General features: G+C 42.1%; 1 protein-coding gene across 1 annotated transcript in view; it reads left to right on the top strand.

Moving 5' to 3' along the window:
- LOC106093199 (uncharacterized) overlaps nt 1-14407 on the top strand; it is a 146404-nt gene that overhangs the window by 18928 nt on the left and 113069 nt on the right. The window contains exons 2-3 of the mRNA XM_059369282.1: nt 5233-5559; nt 12993-13408. Of these exons, the coding sequence (XP_059225265.1) occupies nt 5233-5559; nt 12993-13408 (743 nt within the window). The remainder of the gene's footprint in view (nt 1-5232; nt 5560-12992; nt 13409-14407) is intronic.

Consider the following 14407-nt stretch of genomic DNA (forward strand, 5'->3'; position numbering starts at 1 on the left):
TAATTAAAGAACGTGGACAGAAACTCGTTTTTATTTGTTTAACAAAACAAAAATTTCTATGATGAGCTCTGCATTATGTGAAAATAAATCTGAAGGACCAATGGTCACACATAATAAAAAATCAAAAATTTAATTTAATAAAATTCAATAAAAATTTGGCTAGTTAGCTATTAAAGGTCACCGTGGCGCAGAGGTTAGCGCCCGAGTTCAAATCTTGTCGTCAACATCAGAAATAATTGCAGCGGTGGCTATCCCCATTACTAATTCTAGCAACACTTTTGAGGCCTCCTATCATGTTTAAAGTTCTCCACCAAGTGGCGTCGCTATGCGGTACGCCCTTCGTATTCGACAATAAAAAGGAGGCCCTTTATCATTGAGCTTAAACATTATGTTCGTTGACTAACTTGTTTGGGGATCCGTGTAACGAATCCAATCACGCTGGTCTGTGGGTACCATATCCTGCGCCGGGAATTTTAGGCGCACTTAGGATTTTCGACCGGCTGGTATAAAGCGAGCGGCTGCTGCGTTAATGATGTCTCGGAATTTTCTGTCAGCATCCAGCACATTTGAGGGGAGTGTCAGTTCACTGAAGCGGTGGTTGGTGTAATCTATGAGGCCTTCGACCTTCCTAAGATTGATAAACGTCCGGCTCTCAAAGGTTATGAAACCTGGTGGTCGGTCAATAGTGCAAAGTACGGGTCTGATCTCAAAACAAGTAAAAGCGTGCTAAGTTCGGCCGGGCCGAATCCCATATACCCTCCACTATGGATCGCATTTCTCGAGTTCTTTTCCCGGCATCTCTTCTTAGACAAAACAAGTAAAAGCGTGCTAAATTCGGCCGGGCCGAATCTTATATACCCTCCACCATGGATCGCATTTTTCGAGTTCTTTTCCCGGCATCTCTTCTTAGGCAAAAAAAGATAAAAGAGACAACAAGTAAAATAGAGATATCGATTTATATGGGAGCTGTATCGGGCTGTAGACCGATTCAGACTATAATAAACACGTATGTTGATGGTCGTGAGAGAATCCGTCGTACAAAATTTCAGGCAAATCGGATAAGAATTGCCACCTCTACAGGCTCAAGAAGTCAAGATCCCAGATCGGTTTATATGACAGCTATATCAGGTTATGAACCGATTTGAACCATACTCAGCACAGTTGTTGAATATCATAACAAAACACGTCGTGCAAAAATTCATTCAAATCGGATAAGAATTGCGCCCTCTAGAGGCTCAAGAAGTCAAAACCCAAGATCGGTTTATATGACAGTTATATCAGGTTATGGACCGCTTTGAACCATACTTGGCAAAGTTGTTGGATATCATAACAAAACACGTCGTGCAAAATTTCATTCCAATCGGATAAGAATTGCGCCCTCTAGAGGCTCAAGAAGTCAAAACTCAAGATCGGTTTATATGACAGCTATATCAGGTTATGGACCGCTTTGAACCACACTTGGCACAGTTGTTGGATATCATAGCAAAACACGTCGTTCAAAATTTCATTCCAATCGGATAAGAATTGCGCCCTCTAGAGGCTCAAGAAGTCAAGACCCAAGATCGGTTTATATGACAGCTATATCAGGTTATGGACCGCTTTGAACCACACTTGGCACAGTTGTTAGATATCATAACAAAACACGTCGTGCAAAATTTCATTCCAATCGGATAAGAATTGCGCCCTCTAGAGGCTCAAGAAGTCAAGACCCAAGATCGGTTTATATGACAGCTATATCGGGTTATGGACCGCTTTGAACCACACTTGGCACAGTTGTTAGATATCATAGCAAAATACGTCGCGCAAATTTTCATTCCAATCGGATAAGAATTGCGCCTTCTAGAGGCTCAAGAAGTCAAGACCCGAGATCGGTTTATATGGCAGCTATATCAAAACATGAACCGATATGGCCCATTTACAATTTCAACCGACCTACACTTATAGGAAGTATTTGTGCTAAATTTCAAGCAGCAAGCTTTACTCCTTCGAAAGTTAGCCTGCTTTCGATAGACAGACGGACGGACAGACAGACGGACATGGCTATCGACATTAAATGTCACGACGATCAAGAATATATATACTTGATGGGGTCTCAGACGAATATTTCGTGTAGTTACGAACAGAATGACGAAATTAGTACCCCCATCCTATGGTGAAGGTTATAAAAAGTCCGGATTGCCACGGATAGGCCACTCAGATGATCAAGGGATGCAGTGAAAATGTCTGGCGAGCTACTGCACCCCCTCGTTATGCTAGCGGGGCTATCCTTATTCACCGTGAAGAACATGGATATTGTAATCTGCTCTGCCAAAGCTATGACCCCCTAGACGTTACCTAGGGGGAATACCCTGAAACATGATACAACCAATATGTTCCTGACTATTAAAATCTCGTAGATGTTGCCTCGGAAACCGTTGCAATTCAATTGCAAGAATGATACACTTCCCGGCATTGGCCCGGCTATATTGGTGCTTAAGTGTTACTCTTGCGTATATTGCCGCACGGGAGAAGTCGAAGGAGTAACATAGTCCGACGACGAAGACGCCCACTGGTCTCTATGCAACATTTTCAGCACGGGCTAACTATGAGCATCACACAGGCTGGAACTTTGAGCTCCGATCTGTGTTATCTTCATTGTTATCACGAGAAGATAAACTGCGAGCTACAGTGAGCGTCCACAGGTTGAGGATAGTGGAATAATCCATACGGAGTAGCTACAATTGCAGTCGTGGATAATCAGCGATATCGAACGGAGAGTCTCTGGGCAGCACCGGCTCTTGAATAAATAATGAGTGCCTATGATACTCGATGGAAGCCACCGTAGCGCAGAGGTTAGCATGTCCACCTATGACCCTGGACGCCTTGGTTCGAATCCTGGCGAGACCTTCAGAGAAAGAACAAATTTTTTTTAGCGGTGTTTATCCCCTCCTAATGCTGGCGACATTTGTGAAGTACTTTGCCATGTAAAACTTTCTCCCCAAAGTGGTGTCGCTCTGCGGCACCCTGTTCGGACTCGGCTATAAAAAGGAGGTCCCTTATTATTGAGCTCACAATTGAATCGGACAGCATTCATTGATTTGTGAATGATGCCTGATGTTCATGGGCAAATTTGCATGATGTTCGATAAGACAAGGCGAGTTATTGACGCCTTTAAATGACCAATGGCCATCATTTTCCCACGGCGATCGGTCCATTGAACCGGAATAAGCTTACTAATTTGTAGGAGCTAGACGAGGATCGCCGACTCCACATATAGACAACAACAACAACAACATATTCAATCCGAATATACTCACGTTGTGACGTAAGGTCCGAGCAAGATCAGAATTGCACCTACTCCATGCACCGGTTACATCGACCGAAAATGTAGGTGGTACTTGCGAGCCGGATAGAACTAGGGTCCGGGGTTCACTTCAAACCCGGCACGGACGGCAGCCCCTTACCGATGAAGGGTTCCATCGGGTCAATCCGGTACACAGAATCGGCTGCTAGGGAACATTGACATGGTCGGTAAAAATACCCGATTTAAGGGAGCCCTGAAAGTATATCAGCATTGTTCTCTACTTTCAAATATCATTAATTTAAACCCCATATTGCCATTGGCCTCAAAATTCAATATTAAATTCGTTTTCTAATCTCAAATACCTTTCATTAAAAACCCCTTAAAGCAAAAGTCAACAAATATGTCCGGTTTGGGGTATGGGCCCTAAAAACTATCAATATCGAGCTCCACTGTTTTGAAGACCCAAATTTTCTTGGTGTGCAAATACGACCTATTTGGGGGTTGTGTTATGGTGGTGGGACGTCTCCTAGACAGTTGGTCCCGATTGTTGATATCAGTATCGTGGTCTACTCCCAAATAACTTTCATTCGAGCCCCATATTCCCATAGTCGGAAAACATGACCTGGTTGGGAGATGTTTTGGGGGATGGGGCGGTCGTTCAGTGACTTGGCCCTGTTATACTCTAAAATACCTCTTATAACAGCCCCATTTTGGAATGGTTAGCAAAAACGTTCAATATGGGTGGTGTTATGGGGGTGGGGTGGCCCCACAGACTCTTTTTCCCGAATATTAATTTCAAATTTTTGCTTTACACTCCATCACCTTTTATTTGATGGTTTTATGGTAGGGGAGGAGGCCACCGTAGCGCAGAGGTTAGCATGTCCGCCTATGACGCTGAACGCATGGGTTCGAATCCTGGCGAGACCATCTGAAAAAATTTTCAGCGGTGGTTTTCCCCTCCAAATGCTGGCAACATTTGTGAGGTACTATGCCATGTAAAACTTTTCTCCAAAGAGGTGTCGCACTGTGGCACGCCGTTCGGACTCGGCTATAAAAAGGAGGCCCCTTATCATTGAGCTTAAAACTTAAATCGGACTGCACTCATTGATATGTGAGAAGTTTGACCCTGTTCCTTAGTGGAATGTTCATGGGCAAAATTTGCATTTGCATGGTAGGGGCGGCCCTCCAAACACTTAGCCCCACATTTGGATGTCAGCCTCATATTGTCTTGTTTGGTGGTGTTTTGGGAAAGAAGTGGACCCCCAGAAGCTTGGTCCCACATTTGTATATCATATTCGTATTCTACTTTCATTTGAGTCCCATATTGCCATGGTCGGTAAATATGTCTGATTTAGGGGTGTTTTGGGAGTTGGAGCGGTCCCCCAAACACTTGGTCCGACAATTGGATGTCAGATTCGTTTTCTTATCTTAAATACCTTTCGTTTGAGTCCCATATTGTCTTGATTGGTCTAAATATGTATTGGGTAGGTTTTAGGGTGGGGCGGCCCCCAAGGTACCCCATCCGAAATTTGGATACCAAATTTTCATTTTGAGGCTACTGTAAGAGAGCACACAAAATTTCTCTTAAATCGCACCACCCATCACCGAGATCTGGAGATTCTGAAAATTTGGTTAAGGGGGAAGGTCCGCCCCCCTATCAGATATCAAAACATGTAGTACCCTATTTTCACCACGGCATCATTATGCACCATCTGTGATCATTTTATTTAATTTATTTTTATACGTTAGACAAGATATCAAACTAAATACATAATTTTCAATTTTGTTTCAATGATATTGAAAAATAAAGCTTAACAGCCTTACCACAAATCCATGACAACCTCACAAAAAAATCACCAACCTAACAACTCTCCAAAGACTTTTAGTTTAGGCAAAATTTTCATATCGTGCTTATGTTCTCTTTTCAATACTTTTTGTTTTTTTTTCAGAAAAATTGAATGTCCTCTATGAGCGCAACTGGACAATGCTGGTACATGAACAATTGAGACGCTTCGAGGGAACCATAGTGGCAGCAACACGCAATGTTGGCCAAACCAGTTCGTCACCATCCTCGGCATCCTCATCAGGCATGGGTGGTGGCAGTGGCAATGGAGGTAGTGCGTCCAACAACGGTAATCTGGCCTCAGATGCAGCTGCGACAACGGCCTTGGGTCGCTTTGGTGGCAGTAATTTCATTGAAAACAACGATTTCACCGCAACACGATGGTCTTTCAGCGAGGCATTGCTGTACTCGGTAACTGTGATAACAACCATTGGTGCGTAAAACTCAAAAAAAAAACCCCCATAGAGAAAAAAGGTTTCCAAAATAACAAAGAAAAATCGGTATTGCATGAAAAAAAAAAAATTAAAAATTTTGTTGGATGGCTACGCTTTTGAACCTTTTGCGGTTGTAATTAAGCTAATTAAATTTTGATTTAATGACCAAATGTTGCAGAACCATTTGGGATGCGAAGTAACAGTTAATGAGTGAAATAAGAAAACATCTGGAAGTTGTCTCATACCGACTAGACTTACATAGAAAGAACATAAAGGAACTGAACCTTTTATGCAATGAAAATCGCAAAAATTTGCCTTTTATAAGAAAAGTTTGTGGAAACTTATTTTCCCCCAAACATTTCGCTCCAAAGGGGAACATCAAACTTGGGGTTTAGGATCAAATAACTTTCTTACTGCCAATGTAGGCAAATATGTTGGGTGAGGGGTGGCCGCCGAATGCTTGATCCCAAAAACAGATATCAGATATTGGCCGATTTGAATCATACCATAGGACCATACTATGCCCGAAACTTTAACATATAGACAGAAGGACGGACAAACCAGCGGACAGATGGCCACAGACTTACATTGACTTTAAATGGCATGGCGGTAAGGAATACAAGGGTTGCCTTTTATATTTCATCGAAAATCGTTTTATTGTATTTTAAACTATTCCCCATTAAAATCTCTCCACTTTTGCGTGCGTTGGAAGCAATGCTCTAAGCACTTTTGCCACTCTGATTTAGGTATCTTCAAAACATGCATTCTGAACGAATCAACAGCTTCTTCGGGTGTTGAAAAATGTTGACCTCTCATTTTTATACCCACCACCGAAGGATGGGGGTATATTCATTTTGTCATTCCGTTTGCAACACATCGAAATATCCATTTCCGACCCTATAAAGTATATATATTCTTGATCAGCGTAAAAATCTAAGACGATCTAGACATGTCCGTCCGTCTGTCCGTCTGTCTGTTGAAATCACGCTACAGTCTTTAAAAATTAAAATATTGAGCTGAAATTTTGCACAGATTATTTTTTTGTCCATAAGCAGGTTAAGTTCGAAGATGGGCTATATCGGACTATATCTTCATATAGCCCCCATATAGACCGATCCGCCGATTTAGGATCTTAGGCCCATAAAAGCCACATTTATTATCCGATTTTGCTAAAATTTGGGGCAGTGAGTTTTGGTAAGCCCCTCGACATCCTTCATCAATTTGGCTCTGATCGGTTCAGATTTGGATATAGCTGCCATATAGACCGACCCTCCGATTTAGGGACTAAGGGCCATAAAAGCCACATTTTGCATCCGATACCGCTGAAATTCGGGACAGTGAGTTGTGTTAGGCCATACGACTTCCATCGTTAATTTGGCCTAGATAGGTTCAGATTTGGATATAGCTATCATATAGACCGATCCTCCGATTTAGGGTCTTAGGCCCACAACAGCCACATTTATTATCCGATTTTGATGAAATTTGGGACAGTCAGTTGTGCTGGACCCTTCGACATCCTTCGTCAATTTGGCTCAGATCGGTTCAGATTTGGATATAGCTGCTATATAGACCGACCCTCCGATTTAGGGTCTAAGGGCCATAAAAGCCACATTTTTTATCCGATTCCGCTGAAATTCGGGACAGTGAGTTGTGTTGAGCCCTCCGACTTCCTTTGTCAATTTGGCCCAGATCGGTTCAGATTTGGATATAGCTGCCATATAGACCGATCCTTCGATTTATGGTGTTAGGCCCATAAAAGATACATTTATTACCCGATTTTGCTGAAATTTGGGACAATGAGTTGCGTTAGGCCCCTCGATATCTTTCTTCAATTTGGCCAAGATCGGTTCAGATTTGGATATAGCTGCTATATAGACCGATTTCTTGATTTAAGTTTTTGGGCCCATAAAAGACGCATTTATTGTCCGATGTCGCTGAAATTTGAGACAGTGAGTTTAGTTAGGCTCTTCGACGTCCTACTTCAATTTTGCCCAGATCGATCCAGATTTGAATATAGCTGCCATGTAGACCGATCTCTCGATTTAAAGCCTTTGCCCCATAAAAAGCGCATTTATAATCCGATTTCACTGAAATTTTACATAGTAACTTATGTTAGGCTTTTCAACATCCGTATCGTATATGGTTCAGATCGGTTAATTTTTAGATATAGCTACTGTACTTATTAGTATTTGGTCCAAATCGGAACATGTTTTGAAATAACTGATATGGGTCATAAGGTATGAAATTTTCACCGAATTTTGATGAAAGGTGGTTTACATATATACCCGAGGTGGTGGGTATCCAAAGTTCGGCCCGGCCGAACTTAACGCCTTTTTACTTGTTCTTTTTATGTAAGGGAATAAAAATAGAAGAATTCTTCGATGCCAAAAAATACACACTGGCGGTATGCATTGGCATCGAGGGGCATTTAGCGGAGCGACACACTGATCAAATCCTTAGAACAGTACCGGTCCCTGAACCCGGTCCTTAAAGGCTGAATAAACCATATGCTAAGGAACAGGGGGATAAATTGTGTGTTCAATAAGGGAGAAAGTGGCACAAGGCACGCCCCAGGGGGGCATTTTATCGCCACTCCTATGGGTGACCACCATAAATAACCTATTACGGATGCTGACTAAGGATGGATTTGAACCCGTCTGCCACGCAGACGATGTTATAATACTTCTAAGGGGTAAGGATCCGAACGAGCTATGCAGAAGGGCCGAAAGGGTCTTGCATACGGCATATGGCTGGGCTAGACCCAGAGGTCTCAATATTAATCCAGAGAAATATGCTGAAATATGCCTATTCATGAGGAAGACGAAGGTGGGCCAATTTAACGCACCACGTTTACTCAACATGACGATTTCGATATCTGACAAGGTCAAATACTTACTGAGAAGGCTCACAGATGTCGGGCACTATGTAGACGGGCTGAAGGCTCGAAATGGGGCCTGAATCCTACGATAGTCCACTGGCTCTACAAAAGCGTGATCAGCCCTAAACTTACTTACCCCTCAGAATTTTGGTGGACTGCTATGGAGAAAAAGTGCAACATATGGACCATACAACAGGTTCAGAGAACATGTTGTCTTGGCATAGGCGGAGCGATGAGGACCACGCCCTCTAGGGTACTGGAGACTACTCTAGATATCCGACTCATTGACATACAGATTAAGTGTGAGGCATCCACTGCGGCTATGAGACTTAAGGCAATGGGAGAATAAATTGAGAATGGGAGCATCTCTTACCATCGCGGTGTAATCGAGGCGACGATAGAAACCTGGAAGGAAGGGAAGAGGTTTCCGATCGGATACCTGAGATGAACCTTGAAGTCGAGTGCGAGGCACTGCTGCCATCGGCACGGTCTTGGATTGACGTAACCCTAGTATTGCTATCTGGAAGATCATGTTACACGGATGGATCAAAGCTAGAGGAGAGAGTGCGCCTGAGGGTTTACATTGAAAACCCAGGGACTGAGATCTCTTTTATAGTGCCTGACCATAATATGGTCCTGCAGGCGGAGATCCGGGCTATCACGGAATGCGTAAAGTGGTGTGGTGCTAACGCGAGGACTTCGATTGTGAACATCTTTACTGACAGTAAAATTGTCATAACGACAATAACAACCAGGACGGTTAGGTCACGAACAGTCTTGCAGTGTAAGAAGGAGACTAACGCCTTCTCTGAGGATGGGAAAATCCGCATCTTTTGGGTGCTGGGCCATAACGGAGTAAGGGGAAATGAAAGGGCAGACGATTTGGCGGTGAAGGCCAGAGGACTGCCGTCAATAAACTTGGTTTACCCGAAGCCTTTCGGGTCGACTCAGTCCGGACTGTGGAACAATAAAACGGTCGGGAGGACAGCAAAAATCCTATAGGAGGACCCAGATCGTGAGGAGACGAGGCTATTACTGAAAGGAAGCAATAGAGAGGTCAGTATAGCTATTGGTATCATAACGGAACACCGGCACCGAATCGCTTGGTTGCCGGGCCATAACGAAGTAAGAGGAAATGAAAGGGCAGACGATTTGGCGGTGAAGGCCAGAGCACTGCTGTCAATAAACTTGGTTCACCCGAAGCCTTTCGGGTCGACGCTGTCCGAGTTAGGGAGTGGGCGACGAATGCGCATGCAACATTGTGGAACAGCGAAACAGTCGGTAGGACGGCGAAAATTCCATGGTGGATCCAGATCGAGAAGCAAGAAGGAGGTCAGTATAGCTATTGGTATCATAACGGGACACATAGCACTACGAGCTCACTTATGTGAAATCGGTGCGGCATGTGTGGGGCATGCGGGGAAGATGATGAGACGTTGGAGCATTTCCTTTATCATTGCCCGGCTTTCGCGTACAACAGATACTGGTACTTAGGTGGAGACAATATCAGACATGAACCAACTTAGGGGAGTGGTATTGAAAAAAATTAAGGATTTTGTAAGTAGCACGGAATTCCTAACTTAAAATTTTCTTTTTAGAGTTTACTTTATAGCTTTGAGAGCTCTTAACAAGCCAATTGCTGACTTAAGTGAATGTCCATAGTGGCATGGGGCGAATATCTGCACCCTCTTTTCAACTTATCCTAACCTAACCTAAGGGAATAAAAAGAAATCACTCGGTGCCAAGTCAGCATTAAACGGCAGAGGATGATGAGCCCTCCGCCATTAAGTGCTGACTTGACTCGATGTTTTCAGCGTTCAAAAATGAAGTTGATTTGTGAGAGCTCGCATTGCCGTGGTGCGGAGTGATCCGTTTTTGGCGGTTGGTTTTCCTAATTTCTTGGAAGACAACTAGCAAATAATGATTGTGTACCACTCAGAATTGACTGTTCTGTGTTTCTCTAGTGGCACGATTGCAAAAACAAGTAAAAAAGCATTAAGTTCGACCTAACTCATTGTGCCTAAGTCACTAAGTCACTTCAGCAAAATCGGATTATAAATAAGCCTTTTATGTGGCCAAGATTTTAAATCGAGAGATTGGCAGCTATATCCAAATCTGAACCAATCTGGGCCAAATTAAAGAAGGATGTTGAAGAGACAAACGCATTTCACTGTCCCAAATTTCGGCTAAATCGGACAATATATGTGCGCCTTATGGCCCCAAAATCTTAAATCGAGAGATCGGTCTATATGGCAGCTATATCCAAATCTGGACCGATCTGAACCAAATTGTAGAAGAATGTTGAAGGACCTAGCGCAGCTCACAGTACCAAATTTCGGTGAAATCGGACAATAAATGCGATCTTTATGGCCTAAAAACCTTAAATCGAGAGATCGGTCTATATGGCAGCTATATCCAAATCTGAACCGATCCGGGCCAAATTGAAGGGAGCTTACGAAGGGCCTAACACAACTTTTATGGGTCTAAGACCCTAAATCGGAGGATCGGTCTATATGGCAGCTATATCCAAATTTGGACCGATTTGAGCCAAATTGACGAAGGATGTTGAAGGGCCTAACGCAACTCACAGTCCAAAATTTTGGCAAAATCGGACAATAAATTCGCCTTTTATGGGCCTAAGACCCTAAATCGGCGGATCGGTCTATATTTGGGCTATATCAAGATTTAGTCGAACTTAACCTGCTTATGGACAAAAGAGAATCTGTGCAAAGTTGCAGCTTAATATCTCTATTTTTAAAGACTAGCGTGATTTAAGCAGACCGACGGGCAGACGGACCACCACTGTGGTACAGGGTATTAAAGATTTGTGCATTTGTTTGCAACGCTTAGAAGGAGAAGAGCTAGACCCATCGATAAGTATACGGATCGGCTTAGAATCACTTCCTGATCCGATTTAGCTATGTCCGTCTGTCCATGTATTCTTGCAATCAAGGTACAGGTAGCATTTGTTGTCCGATTTCACAAAGTTTTTGCATACGTGTCTTTTCTGGTCCAAGGACGAATGCTATTGATTTTGAAAAAATCGGTCCAGATTTAGATATAGCTCCCATATATATATCTTTCATCCGATATGCCCTTTTAAAGCTGTAGAAGTCACAATTTTAGTCCGATCTTTACCAAATTTGGCACGAAGTGCTTTTTTAACGTACCAAAATATGTGCGAAATTTCATAAGAATCTATTCAGATTTATATATAGCTCCCATATATATCTTTCATCCGATAAGGTCTTTTAAAGCTGTAGAGAGCACAACTTTCATCCGATCATTACAAAATTTGGCACAAAGTGTTGGTTTAGACGTCCTAGTATGTGTGCAAAATTTCATTGATATCAGTTCAGATTTAGATATAGCTCCCATATATATCTTTCATCCGATATGCCCTTTTGAAGCTGTAGGAGCAACAATTTCAGTCCGATCTTTACCAAATTTAGCATGGGATGTTTAGTGTGACGTCTTAATGCATAAGCAAAATTTCATCTAAATCGGTTCAGATTTATATATAGCTCTCATATATAACTTTCATCCGATATGACCTATTAACTCCCATATCTATCTTCCATCTGGTATGGCTCTTTAGGAATTTAGAAGTCACAACTTTGGTCCGATCTTTACAAAATTTTGCACGAAATATATTTTTTGACGTCCCAATGCATGTTGAAAAAAATCATAAAAATCGGTCCAGATTTAGATATAGTTCCCATAAATATCTTCCATCCGATATGCCCTCTTAAGGCTATAGAAGCCACAATTTTGGTTTGATCTTTTATAAAATTTTACATGAAGTGTCTTATTTGACGTCTTAGTACGTGTGCTAGTATTTATCAAAGCCCGTCCAGATTTATGTAGCTCCCATACATATATTTCATATGATATGTCCTTTAAGGCTCTAGTAGCCACAATTTAGGTCCTATGGTAAGAAAATCTTACAAGGTTCCATTCAATATAACAATAGGTATGTAAAATTAAAATCTGACTATATTTCAACATAGGTTCCACGCATTAAAATTAGTACGCAGACTCGGTGGTGTAGGGTATTATTTAGTCCGCCCGACTTTTGCCTTTCCTTACAGGTTTTCTTTTCCTGCCATCTTCATTGCCAACATCTTATACTTAGAACTACGTATACAGCAATATTTTGTATACCATGTCTTCGTTTATAGAGCTCTTTGTCTTTCGAAGCAGTTTTTTTTATTATTTTCGATTAAAATCGCGATATTAGTTTTATGTAGCCTCCAACTATAATTTCGTTTAGAAGTGAAAAACATACCAAAATAATCAAAAAATAAAAAATTGTGTAGTAGAGCCCTTAAGCAAGGAAGCAAACAAGAATGTAACGTTTACTCTTAACATCTCTAATGTTTTTCTCTCTTTCCCCTCCGTTAACAATATCCTCGCCGCCCCAACCAACCATTTTATGTGTCATGGTCTTCCATTTAAATGCACAAACAAAATGACTCACTGATGCTGTTGTTGATGCCGGTGTGGATGCTGATGTTGCTACTGGTGCTTCGCACCACCCCATTCGTATGGCAGGTCATGGAAGTTTGACGCCGCGTACCACGGGCGGAAAGATAGCTACAATACTCTATGCCTTAATTGGGGTGCCCCTAATGTTGATGTGTCTCTCAAGTCTGGGAGCAATATTGGCCGAAGCATTGCAGTGTACCTATGCTCGTTTATGTTGCCGATGGCCTCAATATGTCCATAATAGTGATGGTGGTGGTGGTGGAGGAGGCGGAGTAGGCACAACTGAAGCCCGTGCTGGTGCTGAAGGCGCCCTCAGCGACGAGGACGATGATGAGGATGAAGATATCGTTGATGGATTGGGCCAAAAACCTCAACGCAAACGTCAACACAGACGTCTGGGCCGCAAGGAGGCGGCTGTTGGTGGTCTCGTTGGTATAAATCCACTTCATCAATGTGAATTCCAGGATCATCACAACCATGGGGTAAGTTTTCTCTGTAATTTAATTTTAACTGTAATTTGTAGTACTTTGCCAAAAGTTTTTCCCTCTTACTGTTTGGTACGCCTTCTGGGCTGCCATTTAAAGCTTTAAGCCTTTAAGCGAATAAATGTGTGTTTTGTTATCTATGGAAGACATTTGTCTATATGGCCCTGATGGGATTGTAAGATAGTGTTAAAGCAAATATAAAGAAAGGCTACGCTTTTTTCTTCAAACCACACAATGGGCTTATGGGGAAAATTTAAAAAGGTTTTCAATTTGAGAGTATTTTAAATTTTTTTCAAAATTGTGGAAAAGCAAAAAGTTTTCAATATTAATAACTAACAAATTAAAAGTTCGGCTGGACCGAATTTTATATACCCTCCACCATGTATGGTATCTGACGAGATATCTGCACAATTTCTCGTGGATGTCGAAATGCCTAACATAAGTCACAGTAGCAAATTTCAGTTAAAATCGGATTATAAATGCGACTTTTTTGGGGCCAAGACTTAAAATCGACATATCGGTCTACATGGCACCTATATACAAATCTTGATCGATCTGGACCAAATTGCAGAAATATGTGGAGGAGCTTAATTTAACTCTCTGACCCAATTTTCGTCAACATCGGACAATAAATGCTCCTTTTATGGGCTCAAAAGCTTAAATTGAGGGATCGGTCGATATGGCAGCTATATCTAAATGTAGACCGATCCGAGTTAAATTGAAGAAGGATGTCGAAGGGCTTAACACAACTAACAGTCCCAATTTTCGGCAATATCGGACAATAAATGAGCCTTTTATGGGTCCATAACCTTAAATCACCACCTCGGGTATGTAAACCAGGGCCCAAAACCTTAAATCGAGTGACCGGTCTATATGGCAGCGATATCCAAATCTGAACCGATCTTGGCCAAATTGAAGAAAGTTTTGGAAGAGAATAACGCAACTCACTGTCCCAAATTTCGGTGAAAGCGGACAATAAATGCGCCTTTTAAGGGC

The sequence above is a fragment of the Stomoxys calcitrans genome, chromosome 5, assembly GCF_963082655.1.
Source record: "Stomoxys calcitrans chromosome 5, idStoCalc2.1, whole genome shotgun sequence".
NCBI classification, from domain to species: Eukaryota; Metazoa; Arthropoda; class Insecta; order Diptera; family Muscidae; genus Stomoxys; species Stomoxys calcitrans.